At 45.0% G+C, this 23282-nt stretch overlaps 1 protein-coding gene across 1 annotated transcript in view; it reads left to right on the top strand.

Annotated features, from left to right (window-relative positions):
- Positions 1–23282, top strand: part of ROR1 (receptor tyrosine kinase like orphan receptor 1) — a 147701-nt gene that overhangs the window by 116260 nt on the left and 8159 nt on the right. The window contains exons 5-7 of the mRNA XM_062497948.1: positions 17148–17275; positions 18551–18868; positions 21756–22001. Of these exons, the coding sequence (XP_062353932.1) occupies positions 17148–17275; positions 18551–18868; positions 21756–22001 (692 nt within the window). The remainder of the gene's footprint in view (positions 1–17147; positions 17276–18550; positions 18869–21755; positions 22002–23282) is intronic.

The following is a 23282-nucleotide window of genomic DNA, read 5'->3' on the forward strand; positions in this document are numbered from 1 at the left end:
TGCCCACTCTTTTTGTTCTTTTGGTCTCGTTCTCCATTGTTCCCATTACCTGGAGCCTTGGCTTTGTGCTTTTCCCAGACTTTACCCACTGCAGGAGAAATCCTGGGCACAAATCACTGAAATTAGAGGTGGTGGAACAAGAACTTCCACAAGAGCTGTAGTGAGAATGAAAAGGAATATGCCAATTTACACGGGCTGGTGTAAAAATGAGCTGGAAAAACCCTGCTGGAGTGGACTCCAGTGGGAGGAGTACAGGAAAATGTTCTGTATTTATTATTTATTGTGTTGTGAGCTTGTTTTGAAGAGGTTTAACCTGGATATGTATGGCAGGGATATATTCCCAAGTGGAGTATGTACATGCTGGTGCCAACAGTCCTCTGGAACAGTCCTTTTGTTCTTCATGGAGCCTCTTCTATATATAAATATCCTAAATATGGCATTGTTTTGTTCTTTATTTAACCACTGGGAAGGAGGAGAGGGGAAAAGAGGAGACAAGAGGACTGTAATTTTAAGGAGCATCTGATTCATAAAATGAAATGGGGTTTGTGATTCCCAGAAATAACTTGCAAGGCTTGTGAAACCACAAACCCCCCAGGATTTTCCCGTCCCTTTCAGTGATTGAGATTCTTTTTAATTTTTTTTTTTTCCACTTTCAGCTAAACACATCTGGGTTTTTTAGTAAAACAGATCTTTTGTACAGTGGCTCTGTGTGCCAGCATGATTCCTGCAACAAGAAAATGTGTAAGCACTGGCCAGCATCCAGGTGAGGCTTGGCCAACTACGTGTGTGATTGTGGATTTCCAAGAGGAACACAGAGACTTTCCTCTTTTGGCCATAGAAGGTCAAATTTAGAGAAGAAAAAAATGCCAATCAAGAAGCCAGAACAAATTCTCTGCTGCAGCAGCATCCTGAGAGTGACGTCCCTGCACTCTGGGTGCCAGGTTTGACTCCTGGAATCTTGGAATTCCAGCCTGTCCCACATTTTGTGTCTGGCACAGAAACTCCCTCCTGCTGTTCAGTGATGGAAATTGTGAGCGAGGACTGGACACAATTCCCAGGTGTTTTGCTGTGGGATCTTTTACAGTCCCACTGTGTGCTGGTGCAACAGCTCGTTCCTACTGCCTGTGGGACCTGAGACACAACCCTGAAGTGGGATATTCCATGCAGAAGCCAATATAAATATATTTTTTTGGGGGGAAAAAAAAAAAAGTCCCACGTGGTGCAAGGTTGGAGACTGAGTGGCTGATGCTGACACAAACCATGTTACGTCCTGCTGCATGACTTCATCCCAGGGAAAGTAATCCTCCCTCAGTTACCAGGGGCTCAGGCAGGTTATCTGCTGGGAGCAGGCCAGGGTGGAATGGGAATGTTCCCAGGAAGAGCTGGCCTTGTCCTCTCCACAGCTCTTTGATCTGCTGCACACTTATCTCTCGTGCCACTGTCTCACCTTTTCCCTGGATTGTCCTGCTCTGGCACTGGGGACAATGAGGTATCTGCTGAGGGTGCACAGGTTTGGGTTTTTTTTCTTGGATTTTACTCAGCGAGCAAAAAAGAGCTGGAAACGTCTGGGTGAATGTGATGCAGAATTTAGGAAGCCACAGTTGTGTCTTATATGAAGTGAATTGGCTACAGAGCCTGTTCCGGGGTGTTTTATCGACCTCAGGGTACTTAAGTAGCTAAATATACACCTTATCTGGGAATTCCAGGGTCCTTTGCCTCTTTACCTCCCCTCGTCTCCCAGACTTGGGGGAAGCTTAGCCAAAGCAAGATTTAAGGTGTGTTTGAGGGGCCTGGACTGGAGCTGGTGCAGCTGAAGGGCCACTGGGCACCTGGTCTGGGGGAATCAGCCCAAATTATTGCAGGAGTGACCTGAAACAGAGAAGAGAGTGGAATCACAGGGTGGGGTGGAAAGGACCTTGAAGTTCATCCTGTGCCACCCCTGCCATGGCAGGGACACCTTTCACTGTCCCAGGCTGCTCCAACCTGACCTTGGGCACTTCCAGGGATGCAGGGGCAGCCTCAGCTTCTCTGGGCACCCTGTGGGAGGTCCTGCCCACCTTTCCAGCCAGGAATTCCTTCCCAAAATGTTCCTGTCTGCTCTGGCCCTGCATCACCTGCCAGTTCCCATCTGAGCAGAGCTGCAAACAGCCACAGACTCTGCCATGAAGTGCCTTAAATTGTATTTTGTTATGCTGTGGTGAGCCTACAGAAAAGAAATGGGCCTGGAGCTGGGTGAAAGATTGACCTTAGAAAGTGCTTTTGACTTTTAAAAGGGTGTCTGATAACTTTTCCTGCAGATTTCAGCCGAAGTGTTCCCTTATCTGCAGGCAGTGCAAACAGAAACCCCTCCTGAAAACCCTCCTGGCCACACGTGGCACAGGGGAAAGGCCCAGGCAGCGAGGAGACTGAGCTGAATTATCTGAGAACAAATTAATTACAGAGGTGTCAATATTATTTTAAGGAGGGAGGGAGAAGGGAGTGAAGTGCATTACAACTTGGGCCCCGGGAGCACAAAGAAAAGACAATGTGCTATTGAAGAGCTGGCTTGGTTTTCCTTCCGTGCAGGATCACCCAGAGCAGCTACAAATGGGAATAAATGTTTGGGGTGGAAGTGGAACACTCCAGTCAGGATTTCAGGAGTTTGGGACTTATATTTCCATCAGACTTCCACCCAAGCCGTTGCACAGTCAGTATTCCCTGGGCTGGCATGTGGGATTTGTGGCCAGATCCTGGAGACCGGGAGGGAGCTGGGAGTGAGGATAACACTGAAAGAGGCATTTATGCTGTCATTCTATCTTTATTGCCTTTATTTATATGTCAATGGCTTTATATATATTCATATTTATATATATAGCAAGACCTTATTGCCTTTTTTAACCCTAGATCCAGGAAATTCTCAAATCCCTCATAGAGTCCTTGTTATTCACTGGACTCAGTGATTTTCCCCAACCTTTATAAATCTGTGATTCCAAGGGGACTGATAAGTGAAGTGCAGATATGGGATAAATTTTCCTTTCTCTGATTGAATATCTCAGTTATCAGTCTTTCCACAGCACTAAAGAAATCCTGTGATGACATAATTTTTCCCTGAGTTACAGACTCTGTGCCTGTTTTCCTGATTTATTTAAATAGAAGCAAAATGAGGAAAATTTTGGAGTTTTTTACAACAGAAAAGGCAAAAAATAAATCAGGAAAGGCTAGAAAGTTGCATTATTTCTGCTGATCATTTCCTCCGTTGCGTTCACAGAGATATTCTTCAACTGTTGTAAAAAATAATAAATATCATTAAACCCAGTTGGCGGCGTGGGTCTGACTAATAATAAACCCAGTCTTGTGAGTTAAACCAAACAGTCAAACCTGACAAATATTGTTCCCATTAATGCCTTAATGTCACCCAGAGGCCTTTTTCCCACTGCTCTCCCTGCAGAATTTGGGTTGGAGTTCATCCCCCCCAGGACAGGGGACCTGTGTTCCTAAACTCCACATTAAGGCTGCGGCTAAGTCTGCTTCGAAACAAAACTATTGGATTTGATTAAAGATTCTGAGCTTCCAAACTTTGCTTTTATTGCCTGGGGCCATCAGGCATTTGTCTCAGAAAATAGAAATTGCACAGCCCCTCACCCAGCAGAGAGCAGGGAGATGCTGGCTGTGCTTCAGAGCAGCAGAGGCATAATCTGCTTTTCCCATATTTTATGTGGTCATTCCAGGTAACAGCTCTTTTGAAGCCAACCCCAAAATCCCTCGTGGAGCTGCTAAAATCTTGCAGCAGCACTTTGGGCCAAACCACTGGGTTTTTGTGAAGCATTCCAGTGCTTCAGGAGGCGATGTTTGCTCTTTAAGACAGTTTTAATAAAAAAAATTTTCTCGTTCAGCTCTAATCAGAAGGACATTTTAAGTGGTTTAGAGGGATTTCTTTGAGCCTGAAGGCTGTGAGGAAAGATCTGACAATATTCCAGTGACAATGGATTTCAGCCATCCTGGCCTGGGTCAGGTTTCAATCCTGGCTCAGCAGAGCCTGGCTTTGGAAGGACTTGGCCTGAATGTGTGTTGTGTGCTCAGAGAGGACAAATCAAAACCAATGTTTTAGAGAGTCTCTAATTTTCATGTGAGATTAAACCTGATTTTTGTTATGCTTGAGACGGCACAGGAAAATTACTGCTTTAATTTTTTATTTTTATTTTATATTATTTTTATTACTGTTGTTTTATTTGTGTACAAATCCAACCCAGTTCCTTCTTCAGTGGTCTTCCATTGCAGAGTTGCTAAAATAGAGGTGGGAAGTGTTGTTTTGGGGACAAGGCTTGTACTTTACAGTGGAAAATACACCTCAGCCCCAGGCTTTGGGAGCTTTCTATTCAGTTTTGGGAGTTCACTGGTCTACCTTAAGCAGTTAAAAAATAAAATACAACAAAAAGTTTAGTTCTTTGAAACTAAGGTCCTTGATTTCCCTCCCCACCAACCTGTGGTGGGCTCAGAACCATTCCAAGGAGTCAGTGCTGCAGGAGAACACATAACTTGAGTTTCTCTGGTTCCCCACTGCCTCTATTGCCCAATGTTTCACTCCTGGGGAAGTGTGGAAATGGCTGCAGGTGGAGGAGGGAGGAAGGGAAATAATTCTATAATCTGGCTGCTCATGGTGTAAAATGGTGTCTGGCTGTCCTGAGTTCAACGTGACTGAGTCAGAAAACTGACAAATGAAATTGTGATTTAATTACAAATTTCTGAAAGAGAAAATGAAACATCTCTCACGTGGAACAAGTGGGTTCCAAAGTCCTTGTTTTATTTCAAACCCTGCAGAGTCTGGTGGCCCAATGCTGCTCCAGAACTTCTCTGGGCTTTGGGAATGGCTGGGTGGAAGGGTGGGATAAAGAACTACTCACATCACATATTTCAGAGCCCACTTATAATATCTGAGGTCACCTCCAAGGTACACGAGGTTCCCCTGTGCCATAATGAATATAATTATGAGGGGAAATCCTATTTAAAGGCCTCTAATGTTTCTGTGGTCGCAGTAAAATCTCCCACACAAGCCAGCAGTGAAATCTTGTTGGGCAAATCTCAATCTCTGTCTCATTTTGTTCTTTTACTTTCGTGCCCAGCTGTTGCTGATATTCCTTAAACAAATCCTCTTCTGCTTTTTTTATTTTGTGTTGATGGGGAACCGAGGGAAGGAGGGATCTGCTGGAGGTTCATCAGATCCAAAGCTCAGCTCTGGGCACAGCTTCAAGCAGGTTTTTTGGTTTATCTGCCAACCTCTCTACCAGTGGGCTGGAAAATGAATGAAACATTTCAAACATCGCAGTAGCGAAAGCTCCGGTTGCTTGTGGTAGGAATTATTCAGGAGAACAAAAAGTAGGAATAATGAGAATAATTGCAGCCTTGCAAGCACAGGGCACTGGCAGGGGGAGAGGCGGCGTCTGTGGCTCTGTGGGATGGATTTGTTTCCTGTCCTTGGCGTTCTTTCGCCCACATGAAAAGTCGTTTTTGTCTGTCTGTAAATCCTTTCTTTCCGTGGGCGCCTTGGGATTCTCCTCCCTCTTCAGACGGGCTCGGTGCTGAGCCTTTGCTTCTTGCCTGAGGAGACATCCCAGGCTGGGATCCAGAGCTGGGTGCTGGACCTTGGCTTGTCCCTGGACATGTCTGTCCCAGCTGCAGAGCTTCCTTCCCTCACACAGTCCTGGAATGGTTTGGGTTGGAAGGGATCTTAAAGCTCATTCCCTGGGCAGGGGCAGCTCCCGCTACCCCAGGGTGCTCCAGCCCAGCCTTGGGCACTTCCAGGGATCCAGGGGCAGGAACAGCTGCTCTGAGCACCTGTTCCACGGCCTCCTCATCCTCACAGGGAAGAATTCCTTCCCAATATCACATCTAAACCTATTCTTTTTCAATTTGAACTCATCCCAAGCTCAACTTTAGCTTTTAGTCCAGGCTTCTGCAGCCTTCAGGAGAGCTGGATTTGGGGCAAGTGTTTATTCAACCTGGTAAAAACATTAAAAGTGGGAATAAATCTGTAGTGACCCAAGGGGCTTTTGTGACTTCAACAGAGTGTAAAACTTTGGGAATGAATTTTCCTACAAGGACAAAGTCACTGCTCAACTAACCTGTGTGTAGTTACTGCTCACTCCCAGTGTGTGCAGCTCCATCACAAAGTCCTGCAGTGCAAGGGAGAAGATTATAAGGTGTTACATTATTTATCCTGATAATTAAAACCACTCCTGACGTTCCAGCTCTGGCTGTTCAAAGCAATAACCCCGGGCCACCTCAAATACTGTAAAAGGAGTTAATCATCCATTTCTGAGTGTGTCAAGTTTATTGATCTTGTTAACAGGAAAACATGTGTGGTTACCTGGGTGAGGAAGGAAAGCACTTATCATCTGAGCTGCTATTTGGATGCTGTTATTGGTGCCTGAGCCAGCCAAGAGCAGCGCTCAGCAAAAAATGAATCACAAATGTTACCTTCACCTAGTTCTCCAGCCAAATTTCTTGTGTCGGCGAATTTACTTTCAACAAATAAATTTTCTCTCCTTCCTGGTTTTGCTCCAGATGAATGGACACGTTCTTTTGCCACAGTTCTGCCCAAAGAGCACTTTGCAAGCCAGTCCCCTTTCAGGGCTCCCAGCTGGTTTAGAGATTTGGAGGGCTGAAAGTGAGAAGTGACCATTGCAGTCCCCACCTCCATGGAGCTTCTCTCTTTGAGTATGGCTCAGTTCTGATTTTCAATTAACTGGGGCACATCTTTGAGGAAAAAAAACATGTCATGTTGATTTTATCTGCCTTTAACTTCTGAACGTGCTCGCGCGTGGGGTCAGATGCTCCTTTAGGATCCTAAATGTGCAACCACTCTTCCCTTCACAGCCCAGCTCTTGACTCTGCCGAAGTGACTCTGAGAGGTCTCTTCTGCATCAGCTCCTGGGAATTGCCCCTTGTTCAGTCACCACCCCAAATCCTGGCTTTTTTGGGCTTCATTCCAGCCATCCCACTGGTTTGGCTTGGGTGGTGTAAGACCAACAGTGATCTGGGTTTTCCCAGGATGCGTGTGAGTGTGGGCAGCACACAACAGCCCACAGAGATCATGGAGAGGTTTCTTCTACAGTTCTGGGATGGAAATTGCCTCAACCTGCCTGTGTTTAAAAGACTTGGCTTTAGCAATTCCTCTCTAATGTCTCCTTTAGCTACTTTTGGAACAGAAACTGGTTTGTTGCATTTAAATGATAAATAAATGCCTTTAACTCTGTGTTACCTGTGACAGTTTCACCATTTCCATTTCTTGTGAGAAACAAATATGAATTACAGCAGAAACTCTTCATCTTGCACTTGAAAGCATCATAAAACCACTTTTTCACTGTGGGCAGCTCTGATAATTTTTGGAAATCTCCTCGTCTGACTTTTGGTCCCCGTGGTAATTTTTCAGCATTCATTTGAAATTTGGTGGCGTCAGCTTTTCCTCCACAATGGGTTGCCCAGGAATATCAGATGAGGATTTGTCTTTCCAGGAATGTTCCCATCTTTTGGAGACTGGGAAAGGAGCAGGACATAATGAGAGAAAATATTATTCCAGCAACGCTAGATGTGAGGAAAGGCTCTGGGGAGCTTTGCTTTGCACTGGGAGTAGTTTGGGGCATCAGGAGCTGTGAATGTTTCAGATCCAGTCTCAGCCCTGTGGGGATAAACCAGAGGAACTCCCTGGGCTTCAACTGGGTATTTTTTCCATGAATAACGTGGATTGTTACTCCATGCTTGGCATTGCAGACAAAACAGGCAATCGTGGTCTTGCCAAAATAAAGTTCCTTGGCTGGATCAAAGGAGCAGCAGGGTAGGAATGTCAGAGTTTCCTTTGATTTCCAACTCTAAATGGCTCTGCTGCATAGATGGGGGGGTGTGCCTGCTTTTTAAATGATGTTTGGCTTAATCCTCAAATTTTTTTATGATGCAGCTACAAAATCCATGCTTTATATTACACGGCCACGATAAGAGTGAGTATTGATCTGAGAATTTCACCTACTCTGAGATAAAACCCAGCTTTCAAATCTGTTCCAGTGCAACTGCTCAAGTGTTTTTTAAAACAAGGTTCTAGAAACAAGTCTGTTATCTTAAATAATATTTTTCTAGTGGAAGAATGCATTAATATCAGCCATATCGTGCATTTGAGCTTATCAATACCAATTAATTTCAGATTTGCAGCTGAAATGTTGGTGGCACAGGTAGGAAGTCTGGCAGACATGCTTTAATTTGCATCAAAGCACCCCAATAATCATGTGTAAAATGCCTTAAAAAGCTGTGATCCATTCCCAGTGGCACATTAACATAATTCCTTCTAATGCAAACCTCGAGGGGGTTCGTACTCTCAATTGCTGGCACACTGAAATAATAAAATACAACTACATAAAGCATTTGGAATTGTTTTATGTGTTGGGAAATATCAATAAATTCCGTATCCTAAAACCTAGGTCCAGAAAAATTTGCATATTTTCAGCCACATGGATTTTAAAAGGTGCTTGTTGTGAGGGATGAAAAGTGGGTTTTTTCACCTTGAGTACCAATTACTGGCTATAAAAAAGCTGTGAAGGGACAGAGTTTTAGACGTTTACTGCAGTCTGGGCTTTTCCTTGAGTTGCTCAGACAAACAATTTAAACCTGTGGAGTTTCAAACTGGTGGGCCTTGAAAAATTAGATGTTTCCAACAACAAAAAACAAACAAAAAAAAGGGTTTAGAATATACTTAATAATTCTTTTAGTGCTGCTGCCAGAAAACAGAATGGAAGTGGTGTTGGAACATATTCACTTTTTTGGGCTAACATGAAAAAGAGGCAGTGATTGGCTGGGTTTGTTTTGACTTTTTTTTTTTCTTTCCTTCCCAGAAACTGAAATTTTGGAAGGGATTTTTCCCATTTTTGAGTAGAAAACTGCCATTTTTTCACAATCCTTTCCTCAAAGTGGGATTTTCAGAATTTAGGGCTGGGCATCCTTCTCAAGTCTAACCAAAATGAGAATAATTTGGCCCTAAATGCTGAATATTCCAACCCTACCTCATGGTTTGGTCCCAGGGTGGTTCCTGGAGTGTGGCTGCTTCTCTCAGGTCTGTGCAGCCTCCGGAGAGGGGGGAAAGGTTTTTAAGGAAAACAAACAGGTTCTCTCTCCGTGCCTTATCCCATTTCCACGAGGGCAGCTCTGCATTTCCACTGGAGCCAATTTTCACCGGTGTTTGTTGTTTTAAGAAGGAGTTTCCTATCTCCACAAGGATCTTTTTCCACAGTTTCCAGTTTGCTATCGGTGGGGATGCCCTTTAAAGCTCTGGCAATTCCCAGCTGAGGAATTTGTGTGGCAGGGGCTGGGATTTATGATGGAGCTGCAATTTTTGTGAGCTTCCAATGTTTTCACAGTTGTGAAGCTTGGGCAAGTAATTCAGTGAGACCAACTGCTCCAAATGGGTTTGGGTTCACCCCCAGCTCGGGTTTGTGATGCTCCTAAACCCAACAATCCCAAACTGCTGAGGAGAGCTCAGTGTTCCTACCCTGGGAGGTTCTTGAGGAAAATCCGCTGCGTTTTCTTCAAGTTTCTGGAATTTCACTGATCCATAGGTTTGTTTAGCTTGGAAAAGATCGAGTCCAAGCACCCCCAGCACCGCCCAGGCCACCACTGCCCCGTGTCCCCAAGTGCCACATCCACAGGGATTTTTGAATCCCTGCAGGGATGGGGACTCCACCACCACCCCAGTTTTCCAGTGCCTGATCACCATTTCCATGAAAAAATTTTCCCAATATCCAACCTAAACTTTTCCTGGCACAACTTGAGGCTGTTTCTTCTCATCCTGTTCTCTGGGATCCCCCCTGGCTGCCCCCTCCTATGAGGGAGATCTTTTTATCTGTGAAGTAAAAAGAGAAATAAACCAGTTAATTTTGGTGACTTCGAGCTTGCTGTTATTTTTGCAGCAATTGTGGACTCCATTTATTAATGGGTGCAAATTGCTGGTCAAATAATAGCTTAAACAAGCTAACATTACAGGTATTATTTTTAATTAACTTGTGCTGAGGCATGTGTTTCACTTTTAATTCAAGTGTCAGGTTTGTGAAGTCTGTTTCTCATCATGCTTAAGGTTGAAATATTAGGTCACCAGAAGAAAGAACTATTTGAGGCACAGAAGACAAATTAAATGTTAGGAGGAAGGAGAGGGGAGGGAGGAGCAGAAATAAAGCTGTGACTCCAGAAAATAAAGGAAAGCAGGGGAGAGTTAGGGAGAGATAAAATGGGCTGAAAGTCATTTTGTGGGGTTCAATATTACAGGTTTTTCTATCAGTTTGGAAGAGTTCAAAGCTGTATTTGCAGTGTCCTGACACCGAGGAAGGGTTGGGATGTTGCTTTCCAGAACAACAGAATCTGAATTTTCACAATTTAGGGCTGGACAACATTCTCAAGTCTAACCAGAACGTGCATAAATGGGCCTTAAATTCTGAATATTCCCTCCCAGCTAGGAGGGATTTGGACAAAATCCTGAAGGGTGTGGCCGAGCTCTTAAAGGAAGTCTCTTCCCTTTGCCCTAGTGTCCATCTTCCCAGCAGTGTGTGGGACATGGATGAGGATGGGATGTGCTCCAGCCCCATCCATGGCCTCCCAGGTCCCCTCAGACCATCAGCCACAGGCTCTGGGATCTCTCAGGGCAGAGCAGCTGCCGATGTGTGGGCTGGAGCTGCCCATCCTTCCATGCCAACCTCCCTGCCTGGAGCTCCATGCCCAAGGAGAGGTGGGTAAGGGTGGGTGAGACCCCTGCAGCTCCAGGAGGTTAGGGATTTTTCTGGGGCTGTTCTCCTCTGAGAGAGCAGGCAACCTTCAGCACGTGTGGTCTCATCCCTCGTGACTGCTCTTCAAAAGTATTTCACCTTTTTTTTGTTCCCCCTCTGCGTTTCGAAACTTGGATGAGCCGAGCTCCCAAAAGTAACTTTAAAACAGCTTTGTCAAACAAAACACGAGTGCCAGGAGTTTCCTGCCATTCCCAGAACTCTGAACCTATGGTTTTGCAGTTCATCCTGAATAACGATGTCAGGAATCTGCCAGGAAAGATCCAAAGCCTGCTCCCAAGGTTGTTCCCTAAGCAGCTGCAGCTGCTGAGCCTGAGGGAATGCCCCTGGGCTCTGCAGGACTTGTGCTAGCAAAGGGACATTCCAAGTGCTTAGGAGGGAAAAAAAAAAATCTCTGAAGAGGAATTTCAGGGCTTATTTATTGATTTCTGATCAATATTTAGCTCTGATTTGTGGCCCTAATGTGGCCTCAGCGCTGGTCTGGGCTCCCTGGTGCCATCCCACTGCAAATCCATTCAACCAGCATCCCAAACCCACAGGAATTTTGGATTATTTATCCATAAATCCATTGGAGGCATCGTGTCATTCAGCCAGAAGTCTCAGTAGTGAGGTGACAGCTAATTGAAGCTGTTCCTTAGGCAGATATTACTTAATTATTGGTATTTTTTAATCACAGAGTCCTAGAATTCTTTGGGTTGGGGAGGACATAAAAGATCATCTTATCCCAACCCCTGCCAGGAGCAGGGACACCTTCCACTATTCCAGGTTGTACTAGCATTATTATTATTATTATTATTATTATTATTATTATTATTATTATTATTTATTCAGAGGTGCTATGGGACTCTGTAATGATGTCAAGGCACAGCATAAAGAATTTTTTACTTTCTGCCTGTGCTTTCCCAGTGACCCATTCCAACCCTGGCTGCCTTGTGCCTTTAAAGGGGTGTCAAATAGCAGCAGCTTTTATTCCCCAGAACTTTTCCCTAAATCACACAGTGACATGGAAGTCTGAGCAGTTCTCTCCTTTTTTGCAAAGTGAAATGCAGAAAAGTGCTGAAATATTATCATGAAACAGAGCCAAGGTGTTCCCATTCTCCAAACGAGGCACAAGCAACTGGGTTTTGCTCTTTGGAAAGTATGAGCAAATTTTATTCATCTGTTTGCTTTAAGGGAGATCTGCCAAGTCAAAACCCTTTCATTTCATCTTGTGTGAAGCTGGAACATGAGGAGGGAACAAAATATAATTTATTTAACAATGTACAGATAATTTATGCAGAGAGGGGGCACTGGGTGTACGTAACCATAAAAATAATTTATTGATACAGCTTCTAATTAATGGCAAGACAAAATGTCTTTCACTTTGTCAGTGAAGAAAATGTCTGCAGTCTTTACCCAGAGCCAAAACTTTTCCATCTCACGTGGTAGATCTGGGAGATAATACAGCATTTATTTGATTTTGCTCATCAGATGAGTTAATTCTCATAAATCAACCTTCTCTGCATTTACACCTGGATTCATGCTGGCTTTTGGGACACTCAAAGCATTTGGGACTTTGTCTTGCCTTGTTCTGTTCTCTCCCTTGGCCATTTTTGCTCAAGATATCCAAATTAGTCCTGTACTTATGATTTTTTCTTGCAGGTTACTCATTTAAACCCTTCTTAAGGCAAAAGGGGGAAGAGATAAAGAGAAAAAGGAGGGAGGGAGGGAAGGAAAAGAAAGACAGAGAGAGAGAAAGAGAGAGAGAAAGAGAGAAAGAAAGAAAGAAAGAAAGAAAGAAAGAAAGAAAGAAAGAAAGAAAGAAAGAAAGAAAGAAAGAAAGAAAGAAAGAAAGAAAGAAAGAAAGAAAGAAAGAGAAAGAAAGAAAGAAAGATCCATGGGGTGTGGTAGGAATGACCACACAATTACAGCATCTCTGGAATATGTGTTTTTAATATATTGGATTGTAAAAATAAATACAACATGATCTCACAGGTTCAGGTTTTCTATCAATATATGAAATATTTCTAAATGAACTCACGTTAAAGCCTGATTACAAAGCTTTTGCTGAACTGAGTTCCTGGACATGTTGTTGGCATTTACTAGAAATGTTTAAATTTGGGTGATTTCCGGTGATTTAGAAAGAGCCTGGCAAATAAAATTCAGGATGTTGGGAAGTGGGGTTTGACAGAGAACCTTGCAGAGATAGTTTGGGTTTAGGAACCACTTGCAGAGGAGGTGGTACCACAAAGCCCCTCCAGCCTTAAGCAATAAAATAAATAATTTAAACTGATTGTTAATATTTCTCTGCTCTGCCTGGTTTGCGTGGGAATGCCCAAAAAGCTGCAGAGACAGAAATTCTGCCCAGTTCCAGGAAGGAGCTGCTCTGGAAGGAGCCTCTGGATTCACTGGAGCCTCGCTCCAGGAGCAGCTGGGATGAAGAGATGGAATCAGAGAATGGCTGGGCTGGAAGGGATCTTAGAGAGGAGCTGGCTGTGGACACCCTTCGGAGCTCTTCCTTGGTTTTCGGTGAGCTTTGAGCACTCAGATCCTCAGAGACACCTGGGCACGGTGTAAATGAATCCTTGGTGCTGGTTTTACACCGAGCCACAGGTGTTGTCACAGGGGGATCCAAAAGCAATGGGCAAGCTCCAAGATAAACATCCAGGAGTATTGACAGAGTGAAACAGAGATCAGAATGGAAACCAAATCTGAAAAGAAAGAATCTTAAAGCCCTACAGTGCTGTATCATCTGTTGATCATTAAAACCCAGCACTTTTGTGCAGCCTTCACCCAACGCTCACCGGGGGAATCTGTGGGGTACAGGCAGTGCAAGGAGCAGGGATCAGCTATGGGGCATTTCCCAGACCCCAGATCCTGTGCTGTGGTGGGGCTGGAATTGTCCCTGTTTGCTGCCATCCCTGTTTTCCACCTGCTGGCTGCTGTCCTCCCCGCTGGAGCCAGAATTTGCACAAGGGATTCAAGTTCCATCCACAATCAGAAACGCCTCCAGGCTTGGACTGACTTCCAGCTCGTTAGGACTTAAGCTCGTCTGTAAATGTTAACACATTAATTGCTGGATCAAGTCTAATTTCCATCGTGCTGGAGCCAAAGGGAACCTTCCTTGTGCGGGATTAGGATCAAGGAGCAGAAACACATCCGAGCAGGGATACGGTGATTCCTTACTCAGAGCAGGTGAGGGGTGCCAAACACGGGCTGTGGGAAGGGAATGCGGACTCAGCCTTGAGCCCAAAAAACCGAGAGATGTGTTTAAAGCCAAAACCTGATATTAGGTGTGCTTAAACCCCAAACCTGATAATAGCTGTGTTTAAAGCCAAGAAACTTATAGGTGTGTTTAAAACCAAAAACCGATTGCTGTGTTTAAAGCCAAAAAAACTGATAGGTGTGTTTGAAGCCAAACCTGATAATAGCTGTGTTTAAAGCCAAAAAAACTTATAGGTGTATTTAAAACCAAAAACCGATTGCTGTGTTGAAAGCCAAAACCCGACCGCTGTGTTTAAAGCCAAACCTGAAAATATCTGTATTTAAAGCCAAAGCGCTGCCAGGGGGCAGCAGGAGGTGGGGAATGTGTTTAAACTGCAGGAGCCCTTCACGCTTTTGTGGGTTTCGTGTGGGGCTCCGGCTCTGGATTTGGATGAGTTTGGATGGAATGTCTGGAAAGCAGAGGGCGATCATCACCTCGGCAGCGTCTGTTCCATGGGAAAGGGTTTGGGAGAGATGTGGCTGCTCCCCAAAACTGCTCTGGGAGCTGCTGTTCAATAGAGGAACCTCACACTCCTTTTTTTTTTTTTTTTTTTTTTGTCCCCATGACCCCCAGAGCAGAGTCCAGGGGACCACGGACTCTCAGGGTCTCTCTGTATACCCTGATGCTCCTGTTCCTTTCATTTGTTTCACCTTTCTGCCCCATTATGGAGCTGATTTCCAAAACAATCCTAAGTAGCTCCTGCACCTCGAGAACTACTAATCCGCAGTTTTCCCTGTGTTAATTCCGATGGATGCAGCCCCAGGGCAGAGCTGGTGACATCCTGGCCCTTCCTCTTTACTCCAATCTCCCCCTCCTGAGATTATCTGCAAAATCCTGCTCCTCAGGGAATTCCAGCCGGGTGAGCCGGTGTTCCTGCTCACTGCCAATCCTTGCTGCGTCTCCATCCCTCCAAAAAGGAGCCTCTGTGTAGTCCTTGAGTGAAATTCCATGATAAATTCAGCCTGGAGAAAAGGAGGCTCCGGAGGGACTCCTGACAGGAGGGGACTGCCGGAGGGAATTTGGGATCTGCTCCCAGGAAACAGGGACAGGAGGAGAGAGAACAGCCTCAGGCTGGGCCAGGGGAGGGCAGGTTGGGTATTTTGGGAGTTTGCTTCACAGAAAGGGTGGTCAGATGCTGGCACAGTGATGGAGTCCCCATTCCTGGAGGGATTTAAAATCCCTGTGGATGTGGAACTTGGAGACGTGGTCAATGGTGACCCTGGCAGTGCTGGGGAATGGTTGGACTCGATCTTAGCAGCCTTTTCCAACCTTAAGGATCCTATGATCCTGTAATTGCATAAAAAATATAGACAGTTAATTAATTATATCCCATCTGGCCATTTAATGATGAGAAGATGAACTCAACTCCAAAGCCTGATGGGGTTTTCAGCTCAGGTTTCAGTTTTGCTCTTCAAGAACCAACAGAATAAAAAATATTTTCACCAGAGCTGGGTCCCTGCAGGAACCCAAGGCTGTGGTTGTGAATCCCTGCATGCACCTCAGGTGTTGCCTGAATCCCTGAGGCACCTCAACCTTCCCTCGAGCTGTTAATGAAGAGTTTAATTAGCAGTTAAAGGTCGTGCTTTTGCAACCCAGCTTCCAGTGTGCTTGGGAATAGCCTGGGATCATCACGCAGCGAAAGCTGGACCCTTTCCCATGGATTTCCCAGCGGTGAGATGCCCATGGAGGAGCTTTCCATCTCTCCCATCCCTCTTTCCCACCCCCTCGCCTTCGCACTCATCAATTGCTGCGCTTAATCCCTGGGGTTTGGCTTCTCCCTGTGAGCGCTGCGGGAATCCCGGGACGCTGCTCTGGGAGCCCGGCAGTGCCGGGGGATGTCTCGGATGTCCTGGAAGGCGATCCCAGCGCTTCTTCCCACTAATCCCATTAAGGCGGCGCTGGCCGCGGTGGCAGGGCGCTGGGAGCGAGCACAAAGAATGGGAGACTTCAAAGAGACCCCATGGAATTTGCATTTCCAAGCTCTCACAGCCAAGGTCTTCAGGAGGGGATGAAAGTGGCTTTTGTTAAACTTAATGGCAGAGTTGATTAAAAAAAAAGCTCCGATTTTTTTTTTCTCTCTTATTAAGGCGTAGTGTGATTGCCCTGTTGGGTTTTCTGCGTCTGCGGGAGGGAGAATTGCGCACACAAAATTCCCTACCCGGCTGTCATCATCCCTAGGGAAATTCCAGTATCATTTATCCGAATTTGAGAGCCGCAGAGGAGCTGGGCAGGAATAACAAAGAAAATATCAGCAAATTTTCATGAAGCAATTCCTTTTGGTGGGACCTCAAGCAGAGCCGAGGTGTCCGTCCAGACAATTCATCCCAAAAATCTCAACGCAAAATATCTCCGAGTGGATCCTCGAAGGAAGGAATTGGGAGGGCTGGTTCATACAGCTGGGATTTCAGGGATCATGCGCTAAAACCCCTCCTCAAAACCCCACTAAAACCCCCTGTTCAGTGTTGATTATTCAAAATACCCAATGTCTGCCTGGGTCTTCGGTAATTTCCTTTCTCTGCTTTGTTTGAAAAGCACTGGCAAATAATTTCCCATCTGGATTTCTGGATTAAAAGTCTCCTGTATTGCCTAAAAGAAAGCACCTAATGAAAGAAATGTGTCTGTTGAACTCCTGTCTCAGTTTTGGTTCTGTTTTAGCACTAAATGTTGCTACACATGGAAGGCTGAGCAAACATTTCCTATTTCCAGGGTACGGGTGCTGGCAGAGGTTGGATTTTCTATATACATTTTAAATTCTGCTTGCATGACTCTTCCTGCTGTGTTTATCAATATTAAGCATAAGCTTGGTTCAAAAATAGAAAGCTATGTGTTAGCTGCTTTAAATAAACATCAATCCTATTTTTTCCAGGCAGTTTGTATTTCTCTTCTAATCAAGGCTGGGTGTATTTCTGAGCAGAGCCTTAAAAGCACTCATTTCTTACAACATTAATGTGTATTTTGGCTAAGCTGAAACGCCACTTTTCATTTTTTTTACCAGGCAGATGAAGGGGGTTTATTCAAACAAAGAAACATTCAAGATCTTGTTGAACAGAAGGAAGTAATCCTAATTTTCAATATTTTGCAGTCACAATTTCATGTTTCTTGGCTGATTTCAGGGATGAGTATGAGGAGGATGGGTTTTGCCAGCCTTACAGGGGCATTGCCTGTGCCCGCTTCATTGGGAACAGAACCATCTACATGGAGTCCTTGCACATGCAGGGGGAAATAGAAAATCAGATTACAGGTGGGTAAAAACTCCTTGGCTGCTTCCCCAACGAGCTGCCTGCTCCCAAAAAGCTGCTGGAATTTTATAAACAGCAATGTTATTTTGCTTTGGTCTTTATTCCCTCTTGCCGTGAGTTTGTCTGGGTGTCCCTGCTCCTCCAGCTCATCCCAAAACACCTTAAAAAAAAAGATTTTTCAAGGAGAAAGGGCTGTGTGTTTACAGCTTCTGGGAGACTCGGGGCTGCTGTTACCCCAGCAGGTTTTGAAAGCAAAGGGGAACCAGCTTTTGTTGATTTTAAAGGGCTGGAATAATTTAGGTGCTGGGAAAAGCTGCAGAAATTGTGCAGCAAGTAGTGGTTTTCCTTTGGATTTAGGGGACAAACAGTTGCCATTATTTTTGTGGGATGTGCTGATGGGGTTGCTAAATTCACAGATATCATAGATATCATAATATTCCCTATTTTTCATATAAATTAAACTGGCCTGGTTCTAGCCCTGGTAATCATCTCTATATTCAGATTTTTTTTTCTTGTTGCAGTCAGAATATCCCAAATTTCTCTTCTCCCTTTGTCTCCAAATCCCAAATTTCTCTTCTCCTTTTGCCTCCAAACACTGCCAGCATGGCAAAAAAAAAAAAACAAAAAAAAAACCAAAAAAAACCCAGGCTTCATTTTCTCAAGAAAGGCAATGTGAAGCCACCAGTTCATAATCTTCCAGCATTTAGTTTGCCAAATTATTTGGGATCATATGAAAATTGTCACCTCCTACGAAGGAACCGATGCAGGAATTTGGAGTTTACCTGTTGGGCTTCGAAATATTACATGAATTTATAAATTATTCGAAGTTATCTGGGAGGAAAAAGAGGAATAATTGAAAGGAATAATTGAAAGGAATATTGAAAGGAATATTGAAAGGAATAATGAAATGAATAATGAGACGAGTAATGAAATGAATAATGAGACGAATAATGAGACGAATAACGAAATGAATAATGAAACGAATAATTAAATTAATAATGAAATGAATAATGAAATTAATAATAAAAGGAATAATTAAAGGAATAGTTGAAGGAAGAATTATGTTTGGGGGTTGGGTTTAACATTAATCCCGTGATGAAAACCTGCTGTATTTTCCTTGTCAGTGAAATCAGCATCGTTAATAACTTGCAGCGTAATTAGCTCTGCGCATTCCCGCTCATCACCTGCGCAGCCGCAGTGGGAAGCGATGCTTTTACTGGGAAGTCAACAGCACAGGGAAAACACTCCCAAGTGAAAGCCCGGTGTGTGTTTTGCAGCTGCCTTCACCATGATCGGCACGTCCAGCCATCTGTCGGATAAATGCTCCCAGTTTGCCATCCCCTCCCTGTGCCACTACGCCTTCCCCTACTGCGACGACGCCTCCTCGGCTCCCAAGCCTCGGGATCTGTGCCGGGATGAGTGCGAGATCCTGGAGAACGTCCTGTGCCAGACCGAGTACATCTTTGCCAGGTCCAACCCCATGATCCTGATGAGGTTGAAGCTCCCCAACTGCGAGGACCTGCCCCAGCCCGACAGCCCCGAGGCTGCCAGCTGCATCCGCATCGGGATTCCCATGGCGGATCCCATAAATAAAAGTGAGCGCGTGCGAATCTTGGGGCGCGTTTCAGCCACGGGGTCCGCGAGCACTGCCTCTCTGGGCAGGCAGCTCTGCTGGGGTTTCAGCTTCGCTCGCTGGGACCTTCCTCAGCCACTGAGACCGCGAGAGCAGCGCCGACGTTTTCCACAGGATTGGTTCCGTGAGGGAATTCAGGCAGCAGAACGAATATATGGGATACTACAGGTGTTTTATAGGGTTTGGGTGGATCAAAAATAGGTCCATGGGGTACAGAATTAAATCACAAGGGATGTCAGGCAGCAACCCAAATATATGGGATACTACAGGTATTTTATAGGGTTTGGGTGGATTGAAAATAAGTCAATAGGGTACAGGGTTAAATCACAAGGGATGTCAGGCAGCAGCCCAAATATATGGGATACTACAGGTATTTTATAAAGTTTGGGTGGATTGAAAATAAGTCCATAGGGTACAGGATTGAAACACAAGGGATGTCAGGCAGCAGCCCAAATACATGGGATAATACTGGTATTTAATAGGGTTTGGGTTGATTGAAAATAAGTCAAGAGGATACAGGATTAAATCACAAGGGAAGTCAGGTAGCAGCCCAAATACATGGCATACTACAGGTATTTTATAAAGTTTGGGTGGATTGAAAATAGGTCCATAGGGTACAGAATTAAATCACAGGGGATGTCAGACAGCAACCCAAATATATGGGATACTACAAGTATTTTATAGGGTTCAGATGGATCAAAAGTGAACCAATAGGGTACAGGATTGGAACACAAGGGATGTCAGGCAGAAGCTCAAATATATGGGATACTACAGGTATTTTATAAAGTTTGGGTGGATTGAAAATAGGTCCATGGGGTACAGAATTAAATCACAAGGGATGTCGGGCAGCAGCCCAAATATATGGGATACTACAGGTATTTTATAGGGTTCAGATGGATCAAAAGTGAACCAATAGAGTACAGGATTGGAACACTATCCAACTACATGAAAGTTCTGTGTGTAAAATAACCAGTTACAGACAAACAATTCTAACCAATTATCTTCTAGAAAGATAAGCGAGGTCATTTTTCTAGCATTAGTTATTCTAATAAAGTAGTTTTTTCTTATCTGGAAGAGAACACCAAGTGGGTCTCACGGGGGTGTCTGCAGAGGAATCCTTGTCCTGCACAAGTGGGAAATGTTTGATATTCCATGGGAAAGGTGATGCTGTGCATCACTGATGGAAAAGTTTGTGCACCCAGCTTGGAGCCAGTGCTCACAGGTGAATTTTTCAGCTCCAGCATTCCCCCAGTTTCTCCAGCAGGGGTAGGGGTTGTGAAGAGGTTTTTCAGGAATTCTGAAGGGGTTTTTAAGGTTTTTTTCAGGAATTTAGAATGGTTTTTTCAGGAATTCTGAAGGGTTGTTCTTTTCTACAGGAATTCTGAAGGGTTTTTATTCAGGAATTCTGAAAGTTGTTTTTGGTTTGTTTTTTTTTTTTTTTTTTTTTTTACAGGAATTCTGAAGGGTTTTTTTCAGGAATTCTGAAGATATTTTTATTTTTACAAGAATTCTTGAGGGTTTTTTTTTTCTTTTTCAGGAATTCTGGAAGTTGTTTTTTTTTTCAGGAATTCTGAAAGGTTTTATTAAGGAATTCTGAAGGTTTATTTTCAGGAATACTGAAGGGTTTTTTCATGAATTCTGAAGGGCTGTTCTTTTTTTCAGGAATTCTGAAGGGGTGTTTTTCCAGGAATTCTGAAGGATATTTTCAGGTCTTTTCTAAGTAATATGGGGTAGGAAACTGTGGAGTGTAAACATTTGGATGCTGAGGAATATGGGTGGATTTCTCCTCCCTTCTTCCCTCATCCTCCTCCCACCTGAGCCTGCTCTGGCAGCACCACAGGGGCAGTGGGGGATCCTTGTCACCAGGAACATCTGTAGGGCTAAGCCAGCCTAAATTTAGGCTCTGGCTGAGCCCAGTCCTTGATCAGGCAGCCTGTTCACAGCCCATCCACACCTGAAGAGTCAAACATAAAACTGGACTCCCAGAAATTCTCCACTTTCCTATGAAAATAATGGCTGCAATTCAATTTCCCTCTGTAGTTTTGCTTTCTTTTGTGTAGCTTGTACTAAAAACGCTTGGCAGGAGCTATTTTCACTACAGGAGCATAAGCTTTAAATCCCCCCAGGAATGTGAGTGCAAAGCAGGCTCTGCCTTGCAGCCACACCAGACTGGAGCCCAGGCTCCCAAACTGGGCCGTACTGGGAGATGCCAACAGCTCATCTGGAGATGCATCCAGCACAGTGATGGAGTCCCCATTCCTGGAGGGATTTAAAATTCCTGTGGATGTGGAACTTGGAGACGTGGTCAGTGGTGACCCTGGCAGTGCTGGGGAATGGTTGGACTCGATCTTAGCAGCCTTTTCCAACCTTAAGGATCCTATGATCCTGTAATTGCATAAAAAATATAGACAGTTAATTAATTATATCCCATCTGGCCATTTAATGATGAGAAGATGAACTCAACTCCAAAGCCTGATGGGGTTTTCAGCTCAGGTTTCAGTTTTGCTCTTCAAGAACCAACAGAATAAAAAATATTTTCACCAGAGCTGGGTCCCTGCAGGAACCCAAGGCTGTGGTTGTGAATCCCTGCATGCACCTCAGGTGTTGCCTGAATCCCTGAGGCACCTCAACCTTCCCTCGAGCTGTTAATGAAGAGTTTAATTAGAAGTTAAAGGTCGTGCTTTTGCAACCCAGCTTCCAGTGTGCTTGGGAATAGCCTGGGACCATCACGCAGCGAAAGCTGGACCCTTTCCCATGGATTTCCCAGCGGTGAGATGCCCGTGGAGGAGCTTTCCATCTCTCCCATCTCTTCATCAACGACTGAATTTGTCTTTTGGTTGTCTTTGCAGACCACAGGTGCTACAACAGCACGGGCGTGGATTACCGGGGCACGGTGAGCGTGACGCGCTCGGGGCGGCAGTGCCAGCCCTGGAACTCGCAGTACCCCCACACCCACACCTTCACTGCTGCCAGGTACCCCGAGCTCAACGGGGGCCACTCCTACTGCAGGAACCCCGGCAACCAGAAGGACGCCCCGTGGTGCTTCACCTTGGATGAGAACTTCAAGTCGGAGCTCTGCGATGTCCCAGCCTGTGGTAACGCCTGGCCTGGGTTGGGTCGGAGTTTAGGGGATAAAAAGGGGAAGGGTTTGGTGCACAAAGTGTGTTTGGTGAGTCCCTAAGGACAGAGATGTAGGAAAGGGTGGCTCCGAGGGAGCACTTGCTGCCCCTGCAGTGACAAAGTGGTGGCATGAAAATCATTTCCTGGGGAATGGCTGTGCACTGCCAGCTCAGGTGTTCCTGACTTTCCTGGTTGTTGTTGTTGTTCCAATCAGTACAAATCCTTAGGCCAAATTAAATAATAGAAACATGGAATTGTTTAGATTGGAAAAGCCCTCTGAGGTCACTCAGTCCAACCATCCCCAGCACTGCCAAGGCCACCACTGCCGCATGTCCCCAAGTGCCACATCCACACAGCTTTAAATTCCCTTAAGTCCCTTTTTAGACCTCACCACTGCTGTGCCAGGCCTGGACAACCCTTTCAGTGGAGAAATTTCCCCTGATGTCCAATCTAAACATCCTCTGGTGTAACTTGAGGCTGTTCCCTCTGCTCCTGTCCCTGTTCCCGGGAGCAGATCCCAAATCCCTCCGGCTGTCCCCTCCTGTCAGGGACTTGTGCAGAGCCACAAGGTCCCCCCTGAGCCTCCTTTTCTCCATCTGAGCCCCTTCCCAGCTCCCTCAGGAATTCTCCAGCCCCTTCCCAGCTCCTTCAGGAATTCTCCATCCCTTTCCCAGTCCCCTCAGGGATTCTCCAGCCCTTTCCCAGCTCCCTCAGCTGCTCCAGCCCCTTCCCAGCTCCATTCCTTTCCCTGGACACACTCCAGCCCTTCCATGGCTTTCTTCTTGTGAGGGGCCCAAAAAGAGGGAGAGGGTTTGAGATGCACATGATAGAGCCCAGACTATCTGCCTTCCCCCTGATCTACCCTTTCAGTAAGAACATAATTTAAATCCCATTTTGGCAACGATTCCCATCTTTCCATTAATTGAAAAAGACTTTGGAGCAGACTCAGAACATGTCTCACTGCAGGAATGTTCATAACCATAACCAGAAAAAAATTAATTTGGTTCTGGCTATGCAGCAGGAACATCAAAGGTATCTCATTTCCAAGGGGAAAGGTAAATGTTACTGTGACAACTTGTAGGCAACATCAAATTTTGTGTGAAACTTTGAATTTTCATAACATCTCTGGGTGCATTTCTGGCATGTCCGTGCAAATAGCTGTATTTTTTTTCCTTGGCCTGTTATCAATATTGTTATTTCTACATGCAGATAAAACAATTAGGACCCATTTGTTCAGGTCTTCCATTCACTTCCCC

Source organism: Cinclus cinclus, chromosome 8, assembly GCF_963662255.1.
Source record: "Cinclus cinclus chromosome 8, bCinCin1.1, whole genome shotgun sequence".
Lineage (NCBI taxonomy): Eukaryota > Metazoa > Chordata > Aves > Passeriformes > Cinclidae > Cinclus > Cinclus cinclus.